Consider the following 25751-nt stretch of genomic DNA (forward strand, 5'->3'; position numbering starts at 1 on the left):
CGCTGTTGCAGGACAAAAAAACAAAGTGTTGACGGGAAAACAAGGGCAAAGTCCCTGCATGAGTGCATGTGTGTCTGCCCTCCGTGCCCACGCAACGTTTACTGGCACAGGGGCACAAACACACACATTCCAAATGACATTACTGCAGGGTTCTGCAAACACACACACCCCCACACACCCCCACACACACACCCACACCCACACAATGCAACCATTAGCACAGGCCACAGGACACACACATGCCAGGATGTGCAAGAATCCATCTGTCAATACGCACGACTGCTGAGCTCTTACTGCACCCCTTCTATCTTCCAGCCCCCCACCCACAAAAAAAAGAAGAGTGAGGACCCCATCTTCACTCTCTGGACTGTTTATATAAGATGGAAAGAGTTTCCCGCTCATGCTTGGCCTCGCACCCATCGACACACAAGCCCCCGCACACATGCAAACACGCACCCGCGGTGAGCCAATGACCTGACTTCCATTGGCATGGAGACCAAGCGCAGGCCTGTGAGACTATACTTCTGAGGACATGACACTGTCTCTCGCTGCGAACTCCATCTAATGTCACTTCATGACTGAATTTGTTTAAAGAATTCTCTTAATTCATATGCTAACCTATTTAAAGGCAACAATTAGGGAGAAAATAGGAAGCTAACATTGCCAACATCACGTGTTAGCTTCTTATACTGCTTAGCTAGCCTAGCTTTCACTTGAATTTCAGCATATACCAACTTTAAATCTTTATTAAGTCTACTTGGCCCCAATAGACATACTACAGTCATGTGACTCTTGTGATGATGACAGTCTTTAATGACGCACAAATCAGATGGCAAAATATTAAAAATAACCACTTTGTTTTCTTTAAAATGCTCATGTTGCATTTTGTGCTATGTAGGAATAATAAATATTCCCTTTATTAAAAATCCTACGACTTCATTTGCATCTTCACACGTGAAAGGTGCGGGTAAAGAGTGCAGACCTGTGAGATGTATCCTGGTGGCACGTGAATGGGGGGGATTGACCCATTTGGGGACATCATGGGAACCTCAGCAGGACCTGCGGGGGAGGAGAAGAAATATTTATTCAGAGGCAAATTCTCATTTACAGCCATCAGTCAGCAGCACACATGCGGGGACACACACAGCCTCGCAGATGCTAACAGTTAGCTCGTCTTAGGTGGCAAACCCCCTAAATATGGAGCAGATGACAGCGACGGCTTTCTAACAGCACATCTATGGTGGATGGATGGAACCCAGAGGGGCAGATGACCGCCCACTACAGCTCAGAAACCCAGAGATTCTAATAGAATTAGCAGATTGGAAATGATGTTGACTTTTCCACTATCTGCAGCAGACCCCCCCCCCCCCAAACTCCTCCATTTCTCTCTTCTTCCGCTTCTCTCCGGTGGAGGTCTGCGGCTGGTAAAGTCATTGGGATGTGTTATATGCTGCACAGCAGGAAGCAGGATATGCAGTTTACTATCAAAGTGAGGACATTTAGGCTGGTCCTCCCAACATGAAAGGGCTCGTGAGAGGGCAAGGATTTCTATAGTTTCTATAGTTAATGATAGACGTTTTAGTTTGTATGGTAATCGTAACTTTAAGGGCCTGGAGAATGAATGATGTTGTTGAGGGTCCCCAGAAAGACAGTATAAATGTGTATTTGTGGTGAGTAGGTCACAGGTACAAGAGAGCTTCTTTAGGTCCCGTCTGCTCCACTAGCAGTGAATATGAATGTCCTCATTGATTGGAAAAGGTCATAACATGGGAAACACACACACACACACACACACACACACACACACACACACACACACACACACACACACACACGTAAAAATCTTTCCATCAGAGTTGCTAACACAGATTTCCTCCTTTACCCGCATACCATCTCAAATAGACATTGTCCCTCAGCCTCACCCAAAAACACGCACATGCACAAACACACACATACATGCACGTACACACACAACAAACAGACATCTGTTTGGACAGTCTCTGCTGCCTCTGTGCACTTCACTCAGCAAACAGCAGCATTCCTATGCACACACACACACACACACACACACACACACACACACACGGACGCTCACACACACAGTGTGCATTCCCATCCCTGGCCCCCAGGACTGGGCCCAACAGGCCAACTAACCACCAACATCTCCCCAAAACACAAGACGCTCTTTGTCTTCTCTCTCTCTTGTTCTCTCTCTCTCTGTCTCTCCCTCACTCACACACACACACACACACACACACACACACACACACACACACACATACACACAGAATGCTGTAAAACACAAAGTATTGGACCCTTTGACATCAGGACAAAATCTGGATATGCCAGGATGTGTACTCAAACGGTGGTTAGTGGACGTGCACGTGAACAGCAGAGCCTTTAGCGGCGTAGCGTGGATGTCGCTCTCCGCTCACGCCTCCAGCTTTGCCCCCTTAAGCACCACAAATAGAGTCACAACTTCCTCTTCCTAATCCTGCTGGAATCCCAGACAACTCCGCTAACAAACCACGCTCCCCTCCCGCATTCTCATCTTCCATCTGTTGCTCCTTCCACTTCCGACCACCAGAGAGTCCGGGTGAGAGATCAGCGATGAGGTCATATCCTGCCTGTGGAATGACATCACTGCATTTCACCTTGGCAACTGGAGGGCATTAGCATGTGCAACCAGATCCTCCGAGAGGCCTCCAGTAGGTACGGATGCGGTGTCATAACACGCCGCGGCGAATGAAACAACCGTCTGTGGCGCGGCGTGCGCGATCTGTTGGAGCGCTCGCAGGCACCCGAAAGACCGCAGGAATGATGACAGCGATTGTTGTAGCAAGTACAGAGAACGCACAGCAGCGAAGAGGAAGAGAATATTTGTGTAATCACAACACACACACACACACACACACGCACACACACACACACACACACAACTCATTTCAGGGGGTTTAACTGTCACCACCAAAGATTTACACGAGCCATATATACATTCGTCCATGCTAAACATCCTGTTTTAAACGTGGACGTAAACAAAGGCGCAGAAACGCACAGCTGTTGAACTCCAAGAAATGAGTCAAAACGCAGCATCTGATCTAGTCCAGCTGTGTTTCAGGTACACAAACCTACACATCCCCAACAGGGATCTGCAAACACGGTTTCAAAGAAACAAATTGACTATCAAAACTTACTGTAGCGTTTCAGACATAATTAGCACTTTCATGCTAGCAAGACAGGTCTGCCAACCTCGCTGCAGAAACTAAACTGACCATTAAACAACAAGGCCTGTGATTAATATAATTAAAACAATCCATCGGCCCTTTATGTCTTTTCCCCTAATGGGTTGGGGAGGGGCCTTATCCCAGCTGCCTTCAGGCCAGAAGCAGGGTACACTGTAGTCAAGGGGTGTCGAAACCCAGACCTTAAGAGCCACATTTGAGCCGGGTTTTCTCTCCTCCCGAAGTGGGAACCCTGGTGAAAAGTGTGTCTACCTGGTGGGTCAGAAAATCCAGCAGGCAAGCTGAGTTTCACACTAAGGTCGATTTAGAGTAGCCAATTAGCTCCGATTCCTTCGCTTTTGACTTTGGGAGGAAGCCGGAATATCTGGAAAGAACCCATGTGGATACGGGTCCCCGGGGGATGAGGCGACGGTGCTAACTACTGCGCCACCTCCGGAAAATCCCTTTTGGAGCCGTCTGTGACTAACTGGATCCCAAGAGAAGGAGACAGCTGGAAACGGGTCGACTACGTCCGAAGATTCCTGCCCCCGCTGGAGGTGATGCAACATTTCGTCAGGATTGTCCCGTGATAACAGCTGTCAAAGGCAGCTGCAACTGCACCGAAAAACACACAGAACCGAGGGGGGGAGGGGAGAGAAAGCGCCGCAGCCTTCAGAACTCCCAATTACTTACATCTGGAATCTTAACTCGCACATTATAATACCCCACTTATACCCGCGCACGTGTTTACCGGGCGCAACGAGTGTGTGTCCGACATAAAAGCCGACCGCCAGCTTTAACGGTGATGCACAGCGCAACACAACTTTTCCCCTTTAGTTTTAGCGTCACACATGTGGTTACCACATGGAGAGGAAATGTCGACCCTCTTAGGAATCCCAGTGTTGCGCTGGTATCCAAGAAAAAAAAAAAAAAAAGTTTGTGAGCTGACTTAAAAACAAAACAACCACAGTCAGAATAATCTGAGGAACACGGGCAGAAAAAAAAGACAGACTTAAATAATGTGTTTAGCAGACACGCAAGTTTTGTGTGTCCCAACACAGTACCATGGAAGCAGCTGTCCTGTGTGTGTGTGTGTGTGTGTGTGTGTGCGTGTGTGTGTGTGTGTGTGTGTGTGTGTGTGTGTGTGTGTGTGTGTGTGTGTGACGTGGCATTGCCTGGAAGTTATGTAAGCATCAGCAGGGTAATGTTATCTGTCCTCAGAGCACCAAGAGCAAGACACTCCCACGACTGCTTCCTCTCCTGCCTGGCTAACACATAACACATAACACACACACACAACACACACACACATAACACACACACACACACACACACACACACACACAAATGTGAAACAAATGTCCATATATCTTTCAGGGAACTCATATAGTAGAGTCAGACAGAACCAGAACAGAAAAAAGGAGAGGAAATAAAGGATAAAAGATGGAGGGGGGGAGTTCTGCGGGTGCAGGAAATCTGCGAGACGACCTAAAAGCGGCGCGGTGTGTAAACACATGTCGCACCGGCCCGCGCGCTCACAAACACGGATCCCTTCCGTTCACCGCTGGTGAAGTTTGGGCAGAGATCACGGCCGCGGGCGGGGCCGGACTCGGTGATGGAGGAGGAAGTCAGGACTTCCTGAGCTGCCCGACGTTTGGTGAGGACAACGACCCTCTGAGCACTGACGCAGGAGGCCACAGTCGCATGTGTGAGCGTGCGAACGGCAACACACACACACACACACACACACACACACAGCAGCCGGCTACGTACGTTGCCATGTGGGTATGAGTAGGTCTGAGTGTGTGTGTGTGTGTGTTTTCATCTCTATGTGTAAGCAGACTCCTCAGTCTTACGCATTAACCGGGCTGTCACAACACTGTTCCAACAACAATCTCCGTATTCATCCCTCATTTTTGTGTCGTTTTGCTAAATTTCTTCTACTCTGAGCTCAAAACTGTACCAGTGCTACAATTAGCCTCAGTTAGCGCCTGAACTCTGACGGCCCAGGCTAGGCCACATTCCAGCGTCAGACTGCTACTGGGATTCAGAAACATCCAAAAACAATCTCAGTCCCTTTCAGGTGATTCCATCGTTTTAAAAAGGGTCATTCTGTGCGAATAAAAAAAGGTTTAGCCTAAAAATGCTAAACCTGGGGAACGCTGTCTCACGGTAACCTGCAGGCGCGTCAGCTTCAGCTCCAGCTTGTGTTTCACTGTTTTAAAAGGGAAAACAGGCCAAGACAGCAGCAGCGCCGAGTGCTAAGCACTCCATGGCCCCAGAGCTGTGAAGAAACATGTGCAGCCTATTATAAATCTGATGCTCGTCCCGTTTCTTTTTTTAATTTCTGAAATGCCTTAATTCCAGCGTTCCCACCCTTTTCCTGGGAGAAAAATGAACACTCGGTTGGACGCACAACCAAGAAACTATTGCTGAGACCTTAATCGCTATTTGTCCCACTGAAGCCTGTCGCTGTTCTCTGAATACCACCTTAACATCCATGCGTATCCTATCACGATCGCGGTGGAAACAGACCCACAGGCTCAGCACACAGGCCAGGATCTGTCTAATGTTCTGGTTACTCGGGTGCCAGCCCGTACCTTCACCCAGCCACCTCTCCCCCACCCAGAGGAGGGGCGCTGTCAGGCGACCTACTTCTGCTGCTGGGTCTGTTCCAGAGGAGAGCAACGTAACGTCTGGAGGGACGCAGAGGCCGGGGCCTGCTTTGTTCTGGAGATCTTAACATGCGCGCACACACACACACACACCCCAACAAAGGTGTGTGTGCAGGCTGAGACAAACAAATTTCCAAACCAGACAAAATTTCCAAACCTGCTTAGATTACAGCTGCGGCATATGTGCGTACAGTGTCACACTGACATGGACACACACCGATGTATGCACGCACACACACACACAGAGACACACACACACACACCACCCGCAGCACAAACTGACATCAACAGTTTACACTGACCAAATCTTCGGTCACTTCGGTACAAACATCATATCACAAAATGGGCCAAACACACACACAGACACACACACACACACGCACACACACACACACACACACTTTCCATGATGCTTTACGGACTTTAAAATACGTAAAACTGTCAAACCTTTAGGACACACGTGCTATGTAGCGTAGCATATGCAGCCCGCTTATCACCGCTGCTGCTCGTGCACGCTTGCACGCCGTCTCTTCACATACGTGTGCAAGCATGCGCACGCAAGTATACACAACCCACACTCTGATGACTCATTTTATCCATTTGCTAATCAGTGGTACATGTCTAGTAAGAAAGGAGAGAGCAGGAAAAAGAGGGAGAAAAGAAGCGCACCAGCTGTTGGTCCGTAAACAGAACCGGAGCGGAACTCTCACCCCCGCACACACACACTCCCCTCCGATTGGCAAGACAAAACAAGGTTCTCGATCCTTGACCCACTACGAAGGCAGCAACACTTTTGGAAAACTGGTTTACCGATTTCTTTTTTTTGTGTGTGTGTGTGTGTGTGTGTGTGTGTCCTTTCTGAACAAGCTGCAGCCCTTTTGTATCCAGCTGCGCTCCTCTCCTCACTTTCCTCCTTCTATCTCTCCACCAGTTAATGTGGGGCATTCCTCGCACATGAGTCACAGTCTGAACAGCACCGAGTTTGTGTCCACCACAAAGAGCAAAGAAAGTGTGTGTAGGGGGAGGAAGAGAGGAAGGGAGGCAGAAAAAAGAGAGAAAAAGGCGTGTGAATGTCAGTGGAAAGAAAGGCAAAGGCAAGACTGGAAGCCCTAGATTAGCGGGGACTTTCCCCCCCACTCCCCAACTCTGAATTCCTCATGTTGTATGTATGTGTTTGTTTAAGTGTGTGTGTGTGTGTGTGTGTGTGGGTGTGTGTGTTCTATAGCTGCTGTCTGATCAGAGTTCAGATGAGGTTCTGTTAGTGTGTAATGATGTCAAAGCATCTAGGTGAGATGAACGACACGAAGGGTGTGTGTGTGTGTGTGTGTGTGACTCCAGTAGCCCTGTAGAGTCTCGCCTGGCTCGTCCAATCACATCGTAGCAAACCATAGCCCCCCCCCCCTTGAGGCAAACATTAATAATGTAAACAAGCACTGTGCCTGCAACACACTTGTGGTCCCAAGTGTGAGATGACATTTTAAAAGCTGCTTGAACGGAAAGAAGCTGCAGCTGCAACACGTTCCCAACGCAGATCGTCCTGTAACAACAGGATCAGGACCTAGTTTTTAAGGAACTGAACACCGTCGTGGTCTGACAAGTTCTCCATCACCATCGCTGCCTTTGACAGCCCAGAGCAAAGATGCTGGAGCCTCAGTTTGGACTGTCAGGAGGTGCGACTTCACCAGTCTGGTCAAAGGTTTGACAACCGTCCTCCACATTTGTGCACGAGCGCAAAAGTGTGAGACCATCAACTCCCCCCCCCCATAAATTTCTCCTACAAATGCCCCATGGAAGCTTGGAGTGACTAGGAAAAGCACAGGAACTCACAGACACCTACAAAACAGGGGGAGTCACGGCTGGAGCCCCTTTTTCTGGGTGCACGTCAGCATGACACAGATATGAGGGAGACGTGGAAGAAGGAAGTCAAGGAGATCGGAAAGTGAGAGGAGCAGGGAGTTGGGACTGAGGGCGGAGGGAGGGAGAAGAGCTCCGACTGTACCCTGAGCTTCAGCGGAGCCAAGAATTTCATCCCTGGAAAAGCTCTTTTCTTTGGAAAATTCTGTAAGCGCTCCCCTCATCGCAGCTGCCGTTCACACACACGGCTACTTTCACACAGCCGTGTGTGAAGACAGACACGGTATTCTCCCCCCCTCCCCCGCCCAGCCCGATGTTGCCCTTCATGGGCCGGTCCCAACAGCAAATACAACCATCCCTGGAGCCGGTTAGAGCCGACCAAGTCAGCAGCGCAGGGGTGGCCGGGGTCATCGCTCGGAGGAAGCGGCCTCGCCCGGAATGCATGGCAGTGGACACGACCAAACATGCATCCCCTCTTCCTTCACTCTCCCCCTTTTTCTCCCTCCCTCCCTCCCTTTTGATTCACCTTTCCTTCTTTCTCCCATCTTCTTTCCACTCGGGTTATTCGTCCCTCCCTTCCTCCTTCAGCTCGTTCCTGCCCTACTGTGTGAGGGCATTGAGTTTATAAAGGAGTGCTGGGCAGGGCATACAACAACAAGCACTCCTCTCACACACACACACGCACACACGCACACACACACACACACACGCACACACACACTCGGCTTAATTAGCCTGTGCCAAAAGAATCCAACCAGTCCTCTCTGTCCTTTTGTTTCACGCTAAACACAGTTGGGATGAAAATTCTGGAAAAAGAAAGAGGCAGGTATGCGCAACAAACTGTGCCCAGAGGGACCACATTCCATTAAACACCACCTGGAGTGGAAGCTCGTTCCCATGGTGACCAGTTTCCTAAACTCAGTGGGGAAACAATGTGAAATTTAGACACTCGCTCATTTATCTTGACAATTGACTTTTCACTCAGCTTGAGGGCAACCCCCCACTCCCCCCCCCCCCCCCACCCCAGGATGAATTGCTTATATTTAACTTTACATGCTAACCGAAACCTGCACAGAGGAGGTAATTAACACTCTATAACCTCAGCTTTGTTCCTGGTTCCTGCAGCCAACAGCCGAACATGGAGCTGACGCGTTGGCTATGACACTTTAGCACACGTCTGTGGTTTATCAGCGGGCTTCCGTTCAGAAAATTCCTCACATGCTTTGTGCTAAAAATGGTTCGAACAACCACAAATACCAGTCAAACTTGCGCTGACGTAACAGTTTCAAAGCTCAATGTGGAAGTTGAGTCAGTTAAGAAACAGGAGACCAGAAACAAGCCAGAAACATGACAACGCATCACGGTTGGTGAGTGCAAAGATGCACCAGAACCCCGTGTAAATGATAGCAGGACAAATGGTACAGTCCAGAGCGGAATCCCAAATGAAGCCTTTTTGAGAAAAATGTATTAGCCCCCCCACCACCACCACCCCACCCCTCCCTGAGAGTGTTTAGACACAGCTGCCTCAGTGTAAACACGGCCATGAGATGCTCCACCATAGAAACCATTTTAACAGCCCCCAAATTTCCCACAGATGGTTCAGCTCTGAGGAGCTCCAAGAATTAGCCGCTTGTCAAGTCACTGTGAACCTTTTTTCTCTGGGCGCACCACAAATGCTACCTTCTAGAGGACGTCAGCAGGTCCACTAAAGGCTAAATATATATATATATATACGTATATATATGGTAGACAGGAAGCTAAGACCCCTCATGTTGAGGTGAAATGGTTTTAAAGCAGCTTTCAATTACGATTCAATTACCTGATGTTCTGGGTTTCTTCAGACTAATAAACCCTGAGCGGAAAGCAGGTACGGCTGACGTTAATCACAGAGGGCCCCATTGATTTCAGAAGCACAGAGATATGAGATAACAGAATTAGGATGCAGTTAGAGGGGGAATGGAGCCGGAGCCCAGATCAGAACAGGGACGCAGCATCCAAACCCTCTGTTGTTCCTCGGTGAAGCGATCAGACGCTCGTTCGGAGACGCATTAACCTCCAAACGCAGCCTTGAGGAGCTTTTCAGTTCGAAACGCAGCCGGGTTATTTTCATTTTTCTTATCACAATCTTCCAATTAAAGCTTAATAAAAGGACAAACGAATGTCCGCTCCGAACTTGCCCCACTCCAAAGGTTACCCACAACGAGCTGCGGAGAATTCGGCAGGAAGCTGCGTCTGAAAACAGGCGTGCAGGGAAATTTTTACCATCTGCTAAAAAGGTTCTTCTCAAGTAGATGTGAAGTGAATTCAGCAAAGAGCCTCATCATCTTCTCACTTAGGCAACATCCCACTATAGAAGATACAATTATGGGATTATTTTCTTCATCTCTGTATGGCGATGACCCTCAAGAAACATTTATTCTGGCTGAACCTGGACTGCTAGGTCACATTTCTGCGCGACTGTTAGCCTGCTAACTTCTCGCCTTCTCACCTGGGACTCAACTGGTCACGGATGCTAGCAGGCTAAAGGTGGCGCAGCAGCCATGTGTCCTGATGTCACATCCTCCTTGGAGCCTCTGGCCTGATCACCCCTCATAAAAACCCAACAAAGAGCCAACGGCGCAGTAAAGCGTCACACACGCGTTTGCAGCTCTACAGTATTGTTGTGAGGACTTATTTACATAATGTGTTGCCTGACCCGGTTTGAGGGTCTAAGGACAGAGGGTGCCACCACCGTGCAGCCTGTGTTACTAGTGACATGGGTCAGTTCACAAGTGGGGAGGACCACCTATTTGCTGTTTTTCTTTTGTAATTTATTGTGTATGTCCTAATTTTACCGTCTTTATTTTCATGAAGATGTTAAAAAAAAGACTAAATTATTCCTCAGCCTGACTGCAGAACCCCGACCCGGTTCTCTGCTTAAAACCCTCAAAAATCCCCCTGGACTTGTGGGGACCAGTCAAAGTGTCCCCACTTTGCAGGTGAAATGCTCACTATGTAGCATCTGCAAGAATACACACACACACACACATTCCATAGCAGGGTGCTCGAACACACCCTCTGGAGTCTTTTCCTTTGATGTGAGTGTGGGAAAGCTCAGGGGAATGATCTTGGGGGGGGGGGTCGACTGGGGGAGGGGAAAAAGAGGGAGAGGAGTTTGTACATGGGAGCAACATGGTGGGACAGAGTGGGAGCGAGTGGGAGGGGGGGGGGGGGCAACGCTTACCTCACAGAGCCCCATGATTAATGTGTTTGAATAAGGGACACACACACACACACACACACACACACACCAAAATATTGCCAGTTAATATAAACTGAACCTGTTGATCTCATCTCCATCCCATCATTTTTTTTCCTCTAAAAACTTTTGTGAATTTCCCAAATTAATGAGTAAAAAAAAGTGTCAATGATCCACTGATATACTCGATGATTCATTGGCCGACTAATTAATTATCCAACATAACGTTCACAATGTTCTAGAATAAAATAGTCCTAGCTGAAGGAAGTAGGTCGATGACAGTATTTTGATAAATGGCTCTAATAATCCGTCCCTCCTGGGCACCGGGGCCTAAAGTGCCGCTCAGAAATTAAAAATCTAAAAGATGCTTCTGAGCGCTTCAGCTGGGAGCACCTGCAGATACTTCCACCAAAGAAATCGTTCAAGTCAACGTACAACCCAGTCATAATTAGCACAAGTATTTGTTCAATGGGTCACATGGAACGGATGGGAGGTCGGGGTCCTTGAGGGAACTTGACCCTTTGACCTCTGACCAGCAAAATCTAATCAGCCCACCCTTAACGCTCCGTGAAATGTTTGACCCACAGCTCCTATGGGTCGTTTCCACCCCACCACGCATGCCCGGTGCACTTAAACGGCCAGATTAAAGGGATGATAGCAGCTAAAGCACAATCGCCGATGTCTATTATGAATATCAACACGTTTTCAAATCTGGTGGGCCTCCAATCAGAATTAGCATGGGGCTAATTTAGCTTCAGAGGAGGCAGAAGAAGGCTAAACGGTCACTTGAAAGATCCTTTTCTGGCTCCTGTGTCTACATGTGCACATGTGTGTGTGTGCGCGCGTGCACGTGGGCAGGTTTGCACGCCCTAAACAGAGGTTACTTCATATCAAAAGCGCCTTGTAACCTTGGCTACAGTTTCTGCTGTCTCGCTCTGTGCCTGACACACACTCGCGCCGAGACGAAGTGCAAACACACACGTACTCAAGCGTGCACCAACCTGGAGGCCCCGGTAATCACACCGAGGCTCTTGTCTAAAGAGTGACTCGGTTAGCCTCCGAAGCGCGCCGCCGTACTCCGCCTCTCGTTAAACCCGGCGACCTCCTCCGGAGACGGGCCGGAGGAGAGAGAGTGAGCGAGCGAGAGCGAGCGAGTGTGTGTGTGGCCCTTCGCATTAATAATATGTGCATTCAAACATGACCCCGAGACCTCTCCCACCCCCACAATTAACTGTCACCAACTGCAGGAGCAGGCAGGGAGGGGCAGCCCACACAGGTACAGTCTGTCCTCCAGGCTACGTTTGCATGCGAGCGCACCAACGCCGGCCGGCTGCTGCATCAATGCCCGCACTGTCTGCACACTCGCTGCACGCGGCGGCGCATTCTTTCATCTGCCTTTAATTCCTCTCTGCACAGTCCGTATCCTATCTTTATCGACTGTATCTGAACGTTCCGCACAGTAAATGACAGGGCGGATGCGCCTAATCTGACATTATCTGTGCCTCTGAGGGCCCGCCTGGGTCAATCCCTCTGATTTCCAGGGAAAAATTGAATTACACGGTGGGCAAAGGAGACGGACTGCAATTAGCTGCAATATAGAGCACGGGGTCCTGGTGGTGGTGGTGGTGGGGGGGGGGGGGGTGAAGCCCAAAAAGCACCGGAGCCAAGGAGGAGCAGGAGAAGAAGAGAGAGACAGGAGAAAACAAAGGCGGCCTTTCACAGTTTCAGCTCTGCTGACATCATCAAAGTGAGACGCCAGCCGGGGAATTCCAGCCCATGTCAGTGCCACCTCCTTCCAATCTGCGAGTGTGTAACACTTCCAGTCTTTTCATGAGCTGACATCAGACGCGGGGCCAGACAGCCAGAGACCTGCCCGCCTCTTCTGCACCCACAGGCTCAGATAGAAGAGTTTTCTCAGCCCTTTTTTTTCCTGTTTGCTCAAACTTAATGCTGTATCTTTTGTCCATTCCTCCTCAGGGATGAAGTGATAGAGCCACAAAGAACGGCCGTAATCACACTCGCTGCCCTATTGTTAGAAATAAAGTGATATATGACCCTGTGGAAGGCTCTGGGACCTCACATTTTATATCAGATCTGCTGCCGTGTGACAAGACCTCCGCTGCCGCTCTTCATATTAATAGACTTCTTAACAGAAGACAGGACCTAACCGTCTTATTTCAAAAATAAAAAACAACTAGAGTTTTATCATTTGCAGATCACACAGTTTCTGCCCGTGATGCAAAAAAAAGAAATAATGGACCTTTTCAAGACAGCCTCAGTCTGCCAGAATTATAACTAAAAGCCATAATTGTCTTTCTTGGATTAAAAATGAACTGAAGAAGTGAACGCAGGACCGTCACCGTGCTTTCGATGCTGCCATTGGCGGCGTGTAATCAAGCACTGCGAGCGCGCACACGCTAATATGCTAACAGCTGGCTACTGACCCTGGATGCACTGCAGCGAGCCGTCCTCTGCCCGGATGGTGAACGTCTCCCCGGGGTTCACCTGCACCAGGATCACCTGGGGGGAAAAGAACACACACACACACACAAATCAGAGATTCTCCCTGTGGATCGAGGAGGTGACATAACACACAATAACCACTGAAGGCAAAGCGGAGTATTGAGTTCACGCACGAGGTGTTAGGTAAGCCGAGGGTGAGGTAACACTGCTGCCTCACACAGACAGCCCCTTAAACAGACAGACTGGCACCAAACCACCAAAACCAGTTCACAATGACACACAAGTAACGTCTAAAGTGCATGACAACGCGCAGGGAGACGCAGGCGCACGATTGAATCTGTAACCTGCGCTGGTGTCTGCTGAGTAAGCTGGAAAAGACGCGTGAACTTACCGTCATATTCCCCGCATACAGATGGTTGAGGGTGCACACCTGGCTGTAGACGTGACACAAGTGACCCTCCATCGCACGCGCACAGGCACGCCCACAAGCGCGGCTCGGATCACGCTCTACAGGTGCGCCATCGCGAAATCCTCGCGTCCCCCCGTTGCTCCCGCGCTAGCCGCGCGCTCTCCCATCTGAGCGCTAACCTGCTCTTCTCCCGCAGACACACGCATACGCTTCCTGCCCTGTCTGCTGCAGCGGCTGCTGTTGCTATGGGAACCACAGTATGGTACAGAGCGGAACCATATCTCCCAAGGACTGAGAAAAGCCCATGTCGGGCCAGATCAAACGGAGAAAGTGCATCCACGCCGCCGTGGGAAATAAGCGGTTCAATTAATGAATTAGAATAAAAGACCTCCGTCATAGATTTCCCACATATATAATCTATAGGCAGTAGTAATGCAAGGCTACCTAACATCAGCTTTAAGCCAAAAGAGCTTTGATCTTTGAAAGAACAAAGGTCAGAGTGCCTCCGGAATCCAGAACATCGCAAAATTTTATTAACCGATTACTTTGCTCATCATTGAGATTTCCTAAAAATTCAATAAAATCATTTCAGAACTTTTTGATGTTGAAGTTTTTTGCTGACAGACGGGCAGACGAAGTTTGTCACATAACTTCCTTGGCGGAGGTCAAAAAGGCTATTTAATCCTATATTTGCTACAAACATACCAGTAAAAAGTGGTGCATCCACAACCTCACTTGAGAGAAATTTCAACAATCCCCATTTTCTATTAGCACTGGGGCTAGCATTAGGTAATCGTGTTTGCCCTCAAATGGTGTTTGCTGAAAGGCCTCAATCTCCATGTCCATGTCTGTTGTAACAAGCGTCCTTTGCAACAGCTGATATGTGCTTGGACCCGATGTTTGAATGGCTTTTATAAACTTTGTACAGCAGTGGGGGGGTAGGGGGGGTGAATTATAACTGTATTAAATTCAGGATTGGAAAATCGCGTAAATCAAATCCTTTGGAAGGGCTGAAATCTGTAAATTTCCAGCCAACTTGGCCATGATATAATGTTGAAGATATAGGAATAAAGAAAAGAAACAGAGAGAGGAAAACATGGCTGTCAAACACAGCAAATTTGAAGCTGTCTGACTTTCTTCAGTTTGGCAGCTCATCCTCGTCTTCTCTGGACACGGATCATGCGCAGGAGATTAGCACATTTTGTGGTGACTGGGAAGTGGAAAGTTGTCAGGCAAAAAAACTTTTGCCATTAATTAAAACTTTTGTGACTTTAAACTCTTGAATATTGCAGATTGTGAAGCGGAAATAACCAAGTAAGTGTGCTAAATACATATAAACATGGCTAAAAACTAGCCCAGCATAGCATAAATTAGCACAAAAGAGGCTTCATGAATGTAAAAAAGGTCTTCTTCAGTTGTGTTAAGAGCAGAGCACAACTGTTAAAGAAAGCCAAAGGGCAAATCAAACATCCTTTTAGGTTTGATAACTGCGCCGGGGTTCTTTTGACGTGATTTTTGCACTTGTTTACACAGTAAACATGACTTTCTGATAGGCTGTGGTGCTATAACAATGCACCCAGTGTCTCTGCCGTTCGCACACAGGAACACGCAAAGCTAAACATACACCTAAACAGATGTTGGCAGGTAAACACAGATCGACCGGAAAGAAGATAGACGAGCAAAAACACAGATGGACTCAGACTCAACACAGACGCTCGCGGCTCAGACGGGCAAAAGAAACACAGTGTAAGACAGGCCAAGACAATAAACACCGACATGAGCGCACACCGGTGCGCGCTCAAATTTATATAATCACCGCTCTCGTCTGTTTCAACAGTCTAAACTGCAGGAGGGCTCCAAGTCTCACAGGCAACATAAAAAAAGAAAAGCCTGCTTCTTGTCCTGCGTGCTAGGAGGGAACGCCACCATCATATCCCGCAAGTGTGCCTGCCCGGGGTAATTAGCCACGACTTTCAATTATGCTTATCATTTCTTTTAGTCGGTGGAGGGCGCAGGCGGAGCCCGGAGCTTTGAAGGTGAGCCAGATGGAGCCGCCTGTTTCCGATAAAATCAGGCAGGCTGGGGGAAGCATTGGAAACACTAACCAAAGTCATTTAAGCTAGGCCCTGGGATCTGTGGACGGAGCCAGTCAGTCAGACTGCGTGAAAGAAATCTCTGTCTGGCCGGTGCATGTGACGGTTTGATCCTTCTTCCTGTTTATCAGCTGACCATGAGCCGCGCGGTGACATCACAACAAAGGGAAGCATCTGCGGAGCCGCCTGGCACCGGGCCGGTGACATTAGCGTACGAGTGTGATTGTTTACCTGCTGCACGGCGTCACCGTTAACCATGTGAGGCATGAGAGGGACATCCCCGTTCAGGAGAGGGGGGGGAGCCAAGTCCAGTGGAATCTGGTCTGTCATCATCATTGTGACGTACATTCATGGAGAAATTCACTGAACTGCCCTACCTAGGAAAGTACAGAGAAAGAGGAACAGTTATCACACCAGGAAGTATTAAGAAAAACTTGCTCGCACAAAAGAGGAGGAAAACAACTGCGGAGGGAGAAGCGAAACATAGATTCTGTTGTATGGCGCTGGGATTTCTTAATACGCCGCCCGTTTCCTGGGTATTGGTTTAGCATGAGCGCGCCGTGTCATATTGTGCCAAAAGAGAAGAAATAAAGATAAAAGAGCGGCGATCCAAAGTGCTTCTTCATCAATAAGTCCTGTAAAACATAGACGGGATTATCCTTAATATCCTGCAGGATGGAAACATTAAAAAAAAGAAATAAAATAAGGAGATGAATGAGGTCTAAGAGAAGGAGCTGAATGGAGGCGAGTGCACCTGCTGGAGGCTTTGTAAATACAGGAGAACAAGAGAGGTCGATCCTGTTTGAGAGAAAGCCAAAGTATACACGTGTGAAGGGAGATGAAAACACAAACGACTCGGACCGTTGGAGGCAGCTGGAGGACGGGGAAGTGGGGGGGGGGGCAGTTAACATGTGCAAATCTCTGCAAATTACACTCATACACAGCAAAAAGCGTCCGAATTCCCACCCTTGGTACCTCTGAAGAAGCATTTTTGGCTTTTCGGCCAAAGTTACGCTACGTTATGCTACATGTTGTTATGCTACATGTTCTTATGCTACATGAGGAGAACCAAATTCAACCACAATTTGCATCCTGGCACAGAAACGACTGCCGTGCACGACAGCCCGCACACGAGTGTGAAGCTGCGTCAGAATCATCTGACGCGTGTTTTGTTTTTGTTTTTTTCGGAAGGCTCGAAGAAGCAGGGCTTCAAATTCCCACATTTCCGAGGAATCGGTCCGGATCGCCGAGTTCTGCCATGCGCAGATGCGTGCAGACGGCGGTGCAGCGGTAATGAAATGGTAAAATAAAGCAGATCTAAAAACAAGATGGGATGAGGGCGAGGAATTAAACCTCCAACCGCAGCAAAGCTGAAGGCAGCAGGAGTCCTGAGAACTGAACACAGAGGGACTTTTAAAAACCTCATTCTCTCTGGTTTCCTGTACAGACATGAGTTGAGTCACTCGTTTTCTTTGAAGGGGGGGGGGGGGGGGGGGGTCATCTGCAAGATGCCAGTGCTCAGAGGTGGGCTGGAAGCTCCAGAGGTGGGTCGTCGCAGGCGCCGCTCAGGCACGAGGCCCAGGCACGGCCCGGACGGGCGCCGCCGCTGGAAAAGCCTGGGGGGCCGAGTCCTTCCACAACCACGCACACGTTTCGTCCAATCACGGTGAGATCTGTCGCCGGGGGGGGGGAATGGGAGATGACATCAGCGCTTTTAATTCGCTGCCACTCGGTGGAGTTTTCCCACCTTCAGAAAGCAAAACAACCTCAGCTGCGTTTGTCAGGAGCCACTGAATGATGGAGCGGACCGTCTGTAGCTGCCGTGTGTCGGTGGGGCGAACATTCCGAACGCACACACACACACACGCACGCACGCACGCTTCCTGTGAGCAGCTGTGTGTCAACGATTCAGCCGGGTGTCTTCTGCCCCTGACGAGGTCTTTGAGAGGGTTAGTGGATCACACAGCTGTGCCTCATACTGTTGCCCCATACACACACACACACACACACACACACACACACACACACACACACCAGCCTCTGTGTCATTTTCTGCCTTCCTGACTCCAGCTATTCATTTAATCCCCGCACCCTCCCTCCCCTCCCCTCTCTCCATCCGAGCCCTGTTCCCAGCTCGGCCCCCGGCCGGTCCCCCCTCCGAAAAAGGCAGGGGAAGCGTCCAGAACACACCAGGCAGACAGACGGTAACGCCGCGTTCGGCTCTGCCAGGAAAAAAAAAAAAGACAAGAAAAAGCGAGGAAGAGGAGGGGAGGAGGAGAGGAGGAGAGGAGGGGGAGGAGGAGAGGAGGAGAGGAGGGGAGGAGGAGAGGAGGAGAGGAGGAGAGGAGGAGAGGACCCGGCTTGTGAGGTCTATGACCTTTCCGGCGCTCACAAATGATTCTGTGATCAAATTACTCGACTTTTACACAATCTGTAATTACTCACTAACACACCTCAGCCTAAGTCAACAGAAGGAACAACAATAAGACCAAAACGCAACATAAATGGCTCATTTGTCCTGGAGCCTCCTTCGTTAGGGACCCTAATTAGGGTCTCCAGAAAGGGAGGACCTGCACAAACTCTCCTGTAGTGTTGAGATTTACTGGAACTGGATTAAAAAACGGATTTAACCCCACTCACACAGCAAATCCTGCGCCTTTCCAAAACGCAGGTATGGCCTACAGAAACGGGTGCTGTGGGGGCCCTCGCACGCCCTGCTGAATGCTGGGAAAATGTTGGTGCAGATGTTGTCCTGCAGCTGTTCTCTGTGGTCCGATACGCAGATCTGGGAAGACCGAACCTATCTGTGAATGAGTTATGATCCTCGATTTCCAGTGGAACCATTACCAGATGGATGCTGTTATTGACAACCCACACACACGCACGCACACACACACAGCAGTGTAAACCCACATTCACAGACGCACACTCGCACAGTGGTTTCCATTCCCCTGCGGAACATGGGAGGAATAAGGTGTCGATTCCCAGCAGAAGAAAAAACCAGTTAAATATGAAAATTCCGAGCAGAATCCAGTAAACAACCCCGCGCTTGTCTGAGTGTTCGCACGCGTGTCTGCGTGCACGTGTGTGTGTGTGTGTTTGTTTGTGTGACCGGACAGAAAGACCTTGTGCGTCTTTAGCATAAAACGCTACGCAGAGCCAGATGTGACGCACGCGTTTGCACGCCGGCCGCAGAGGTCCGACGGATCCGGAGGCAGCTCTGACCTCATGACACAGCAGCCGTTCCTCACACGTGCTGCTCTGGGAGCCGCCTGGGTCCCTCCAGGGGGACGTCCATAAAGTCCAGAGAAGCCATTCACTTCCTTCCAGCCACCTCACCCGTAACAGGCAGAAACCAGTGCACGAGCAGCGCGAGAAGGCTTCCGCCGCTTCAGTTAGACCCTGAACAATCGGTCGGCAATGACCCAGTCCACCAACTTTGGAGGAGTTCTGAACAGCAACTGAATATAGGGTCCCAGATGGACCCGGATGTGGTTACCGTGGAGACGGGAGCTGTAAACCAATCGTTTCCCTGCGTTGAGTGGACACTATCAGCAGATCTAAGATTTCTTTCGACACCGAACCGTCAGAGCGAGCGGCGCTCAGACTGATAAATACATTTGGAATGTTGCTCAGCAGCAGGAGGATAAAAGTCAGCAAATATAAACCGCATTATTATTCCACGTCTTCTCTTTTCCTTCCTGCCGATGACGAAACGAGCTGCCCACAGACCAAAGAGCTGACAGGGGACTGATCTCAGGTCAGCCTTGACCTCAGATGGCACCGAATCAGCCGGTGATGTAACGAAACAGAAACAGAGATCCAGGTGAGACTGACAGGGTTTCCATGGCAATTCCAGCACAGACAGCGCCGGGCTTTCCAACTTGAGTCGTTATCGCGGCAACTCATACATTAATTGAAGTAGGTTAATAAGAAGCTTCTCTGTGGTCGGCTGTGGGAGGGCAAACCGCCGTTTCCATTCCTGGACAGCAGTTCAGAGCCCAACCAGAAGCAGCGCCAGCGTTGCCCACTAATAGAAACACAGTCGGGCTCGCCGTCCTTTTATCCAGCGCCGTTTTTCGAGGAACTCTTTGAGTCGGTTCTAATTTGGGTTCCTCCCACAAAGCTCGGCATTCACTTCATACTGTGGTGAAAACAGGGGGCGGAGCCCAGACGGCTGAACTCTGCTGACTTATCAGATTTGGTATCGGTCACAGCTGCCGGCTTCCTGCTCTTATTGTACTTTAGGGGGGGGGGTGAAAATGAAGCATATCACATTAACGCTAACTGCTGTCGAAGCTCATCCAGGTCACCAAAGTGTTGCTGGTAAAGGTCAGTTTGAGTTTCAGTTTGGGAAGGGAATTTTCTCTTATGGTTTCCCCAGAAAAAGAAAGCGAGCTGAAACTGAAACTAACCTGGAACTCAAATCTGTTTAGCGGCCACGAGTGCAGCTCTGGAAACACCGACAAGCAGAGAGCGAGGCAGGATAGCGGACAGATGCAAACGTGTCACACGTAGGCCGGCTGTCATGCTCGCACCCCTGATATTAGCGCATGTTGGCCACCGCCGCTGGAAGCTTTGATTTGTATGGCTGTGGTGGCCTAAAAAGAGAGAGGTGGGGCTGTGAGGGAGGCTCTCAGGTGTCAGCCCTGGTAACCTGGTCATTGTAACTCCTGCACCACACACACACACACACATGCACACACATGCACAGATGCAGCATCCACCCAGCGAGACTGGAGGGCTTGATGGATTGGAACGCCATTAAACGTCGCCTTGGCAACTGACAACTCTAATCTGTGCTGGTATTTAATACACAGCGACAATTTGGGGGGTGTGCAAATGTGTGTGCGTGTGCATTCTTGTGTGTGTTTGGAGAAAGTGGAGGGGGGGGCTTCTAAATATGGTGGGAAAGTGCCACCAGCACCACTCCCATTCTACCCCAGCTCCTCTCACAAAAGGTATTCAGTGTAGCAGAGACCTGTTCTCACCCTCTGTCTAATAAATACGCACACACACACACACACATCTTGAATACCTTTTTAACAGGAGAGAGGTAGAGTGGGAAAGAAAGGGATGCAGGAAAGGAGAAAGGGGAGGGGAAAGAGGGTGGAGAGGAGGGTGAAGAGAAATACTGTGTTCAAGCCTGGACCCAGGAACACACATACACAACACACACGCACACACACACACTTAATGCATACATGGGAACCTAAGAAGCTCCATCTTTTACAAATTCCCTCTCGGTCTTTAGTGTGTGTGTGTGTGTGTGTGTGTGTGTGTGTGTGTGTGTGTGTGTGTGTGTGTGTGTGTGAGAGAGAGAGAGAGAGAGAGAGAGAGAGAGAGAGAGAGAGAGAGAGAGAGAGAGAGAGAGAGAGAGAGAGAGAGAGAGAGAGAGAGAGAGAGAGAGAGAGAGAGAGAGAGAGAGAGAGAGAGGAGAGAGAGAGAGAGAGAGAGAGAGAGAGAGAGAGAGAGAGAGAGAGAGAGAGAGAGAGAGAGAGAGAGAGAGAGGAGAGAGAGAGAGAGAGAGAGAGAGAGAGAGAGAGAGAGAGAGAGAGAGAGAGAGAGAGAGAGAGAGAGAGAGAGAGAGAGAGAGAGAGAGAGAGACTAAGGTCAAGTATTGCAGACACAACTCCAGATTTCAGGCCTCCACCTCCACTGCTCACCAGGTCGGCTCATGCGCTTGCATGCGCGCATACGTTTGCGTTTGTGTGCGTCTGTGTGTGTGTGTGTCTGCATGTGTGCGCATCCTGCCCTGTATTTGCAGTAATGACATGTCATCCACAAGGAAAGAAGTCGGAGCGGGCGGAGAGGAATGCGACGGACCCATGTGAGCAAAAACACTCTTGAAAAGCATGCACACGCTCGTAAACCGTGTATGAACAAGCTCGTCCCTGAACGTCCTGATCTGGGGCCTTTAGAGCACCCCCCCATCCCCAGCCAGCCCCACCACCTTTTATCCAGCACCTGAAGAACCCTCATCTGATAGTGGATTAAAGCAGCACAGCTGCTCAGGCCTCATTAAAAACCTTGATCTGGGCCCTTTTCCCTCCTCTTCAAACAATCATTATTCCTTTGCCAGCTGAGTTGATCATGATCAAAAGTTAACATAGCTGCAAAGAGGAGCTAATAAAAGATTCTTTTGCATTACCACCTTTTTTTTTAAAAAGCCTGAGCACAAAGGGTCTTTTTCCCCTGCAGACTCTGGCTGCTGCAGTCGAATAATGTGCTGCACTTTTGGACGTTCTGTCGTTGCCACGTCCCACATCCCCGGACGAAGGAGCATTTTTCGCTCTTTTCCGCAAAGTGCATGCGAGTCAGTTACGCTGCAGCCCTCTTCATATACAGTAAATCAAGCCAGATGTATCAGCAGTCTGTGGCTTACAAAAACACTCGTTTTGATGCAACTGCGAGAGACCTGAACACTTGAGGCGCCAGTGACTAATTCTGCATTAACGGGCTTGGAGCCATTGTTGGCTTTATTGTTCTGTTTCCTTCATTTCCTCCCATCCGTGGCCTTTTTGAGGTCGCCGGTTGCACTCCGGAGCTCCAACAAGTCGAGACCAGGTCTGTAAAAGCGCTTAACGCTCAAGCCACTTCACTTCAAACACCTCTCCGGCCATCCGTCACCCTCTGAACGCGCAGAAAATGAGCACCTAGGGCAAGAGCCTTTCTCCTCTGTCATCCACCCATCTGTCCAACTACACACCCATCCAATCCACTAATCACTGCCAATTTCCAGGAACGCAGGCCAAGAACCAGATGACCCAGAGGCTTCGCCTCCCTTTGACCCAGCCCTGCCTAAGGTGCGTTCGAGCTTCCCGTCTCAACATGCCGCAAACACTTCAAACGGAGCGCAAAGATTTGAGTGGCTACAAAAACTAAAGTGAGGCCAAATCGCCGGAGTTTGTTAATCTCCATTTGAATTTTAACGCATTGAAATATTTAATTTCTAAAACTCAAGTCAGAGGTTTCAAGCTTTTTCCCCCAAGAAATTAACAAAAATAACCCAATATAATATGGAAAAATGTTGTTAAAGTACTTAACTTTACTGTAGTCAAAGTAAAGGACTATAGAAATGCATTAAAGTGCATCAGTGGTTGTTATGAGCAGGTTCCACTGACTAAAGCCAACATTGTACCTTCTCCAAGGTGCCACAGTCAATGTTGCCAATATTACCAGGTTGTTACTGTTGCCATCCACTTCCTGGAATGACTCCGCCTTCCTCGTAAATCATCGCCCCTGATAGGCTGCTGTCGGTGCAGGAGGCGGGAGCCGCGGTGCTCTCCCCGCTGAGCCACACTACAGTATATAACTGTGACAGACGCAAACAAAGATAAAGACAACACCCTCAACACACACAAAGACAAAAAAGGGAGGGTTCAAAAGACAGAGAAGCGAGGAGAGGTGAGGGGAGAATGAAAGACACAGGGGAGTCAAAAAAAAGGGAGGTGGTGAGTGAGGGAGGGGTCAATGAGGCATCAGCTTTCCAGTGAACAAAACAGAGGAAATGGCCTTTTTACACCCCGTTCAGGAGGTGTGGGAGGCAGCGTCCGTGGATGTGAATGGAGACAAAAGTTAATGGGTGTGTGGACGAAGACCTGCACCAGAACACAGGCAGCAGGACGGAAACGACGGTCTGACTGACGCTGGTTAACCACCAACGACACGAACAAGGGCTTCGCAAACAACTGGAAAATAACGACCGTTTCCCTAAAGGTGGCACTAATATTTTGAGAACTGCAGGCCACTTCAGAGACAAATTAACTGTTGCCTCACCGCTGGACTTAATTATGCTCTGCGAGCCGTGGAATTTACAGCTAAAAAAAAGACGGCGAGGGAGGAGGACGGGAAGGCAAGAAGACCGACGGGAGAGGGAAGAGAGAAGGGAGCGAATGGGGGGGGGGGGCACTGGCTGCACGTCGAGTGTGTGTGGGAGAAGAGCAATGCGTGGAATCCTAATTGTGTTATTGCTCCAGAACAAACATTAGTCCGCCTGTCATACCACAGGCGGCGGGCAGCGAGGGGATGTGTGCGCCTGCGAGCATGGAGGGAGATAATTCAATGAGCCGGCGGATAAAGAGTCAACCTAAGTTTAAAACAAACCCCCCCAGCTATTCAGGAAGGCAGGGCCTTTACAATCAGCTCTGTGTGAGACTGGGACTCCTGCGTTAGCTGCTATAGCTTCACAGAAGGGCGGCCCATCTAGCTCCGGCAGATGTGTGCATCTGCCAGGGGGCCCTCCCTCCTGCAGCTGTATGGCTGTGGGCTGGCTGGCTGTGTGTGTGTGTGTGTGTGTGTGTGGGATGGGGGCCAGCAGGCAGTAAACCCACAGTAGAGGCCCTGACAGTCCGATCTGTGCCACGTAGCAGCAGTGTAACTCCAGCGAGGCGAGATCTCACTCTGTGTGTTCTCTGTGCGCCAGAAAAAGAATAATTGGAACAACGCGGATCATTGTGCGGGGGCGCAACGGAGGAACTGGCGAACAGTCACACACGTGGTGAAGAGGCGACTTTGCAAAGCCGCGCGTCACGGTCACTCCGCAGATCGCACCGATTACATCGACCGGCGGCGGCGGAGGGGGGGGCTTTCCGCCACGTGAGAGCTCTCGCAGATGTTTGGTGCCTGGTTCCACGAACTTGCGAACCACACACAGTCCTCACACAACATGCAGTAATAGTTTACAGGCAGGCTAAACAAGCAAGCTCCTCCCTCAATCCTCATCGTTAAAGCGGGTAGTCCATCGCCGTCATGACTTCCACCATTAAAGACTCCTCCATCATCTCAGCGTCGCTCGGCAGTGTGCTCGACCGCCGAGGGAAAAAGGCCTTCTCGCCTGTCTAATACGAGGAAGTTGCTCTTTTTCCAGAGGCACATGAACATGACTCATGCTGTTGCTTCCTGATTTTGTCCCCCCCCTGCTTTCATCCTTCACACCCCCCCTCCTGCCCTCCATCGGTCCTCCACAGTTGAAGCTTATGTCCATCAGATCCAAAACCCCCCTTTCAAATCTCCAGGGCCGTTGGGGCCACACGCGGGGGTCCTCTTCCACGAAGCTGCAGAGGTGAACGCACCAGCAACGACGATCCACTGGAGTCCACATTGCAGTCGGGAACATTCCAAATCCTACAGTTAATCAGGATTTTTTTCCCCCCGAGCTTCACTCTACTGATGTCAGACCACAGGACACACACACACACACATACACACACACACACACACCTCCAAGAGTCATCAGGTGTTCCAATAGTGATAGCATAGCACCACCCTGATAAATGCAGTGTTTTAAAAAAAACCACTTTTTCACTTAGTTACTAGTTTTTTTTTTACTACTTTTGTGATTATTAAAGGGTCCATTTGGGATTGAAATTTAATTTTGATCCTTTATGCAGCACACTGTACATATAATCTGCTCACAATTTTAAAAAAAAAAAAAAAAGAGTTAATAAAACTAAGGAGAAAAACGGATTTGTCGAGTGAAGCAGAAAGCTGGCAGTCAGGGTGCAGGATGAACCGAGTTACAGTCCAACTCTACTCTCCCTCAAGAAGGAAACAAGAAGACTTTACTTTATTGTTCTGAGATGTTTTTTAGATCTGTGCAATAAAGCTCCCCCCGCAGACGCACTGCGCGCTCTCCCTGCAGAGCCGGATCTTCTTGGACCCCGGCGCGGGCTCAGACGGGGCAGCTGGTGCAGTTGCACCGTGTTTCACCGTAAACCGCGCCAGTGGCCTGTGAGGATTTGCCATGCTTTAACCCCACTCACACAGACCACCGGTTTTGTTTGTTGTTTTGCACGA

The 25751-nt window shown here is 49.5% G+C and overlaps 1 protein-coding gene across 3 annotated transcripts in view; it reads right to left on the reverse strand.

The window, feature by feature from the left end:
• Positions 1-25751, reverse strand: part of fndc3ba (fibronectin type III domain containing 3Ba) — a 56693-nt gene that overhangs the window by 24110 nt on the left and 6832 nt on the right. Inside the window, exons 1-3 of one of the 3 annotated variants that reach the window (XM_029828862.1) lie at positions 16185-16301; positions 13433-13508; positions 983-1059 (exon numbers count right to left, since the gene is read on the reverse strand). In XM_029828862.1, the coding sequence (XP_029684722.1) occupies positions 983-1059; positions 13433-13508; positions 16185-16301 (270 nt within the window). Of the gene's footprint in view, positions 1-982; positions 1060-13432; positions 13509-13842; positions 14164-16184; positions 16331-25751 lie in introns of those variants that run through there. The other 2 variants (XM_029828867.1, XM_003962383.3) reach the window with 2 other exon arrangements.

This window comes from Takifugu rubripes, chromosome 2 (assembly GCF_901000725.2).
Source record: "Takifugu rubripes chromosome 2, fTakRub1.2, whole genome shotgun sequence".
Lineage (NCBI taxonomy): Eukaryota > Metazoa > Chordata > Actinopteri > Tetraodontiformes > Tetraodontidae > Takifugu > Takifugu rubripes.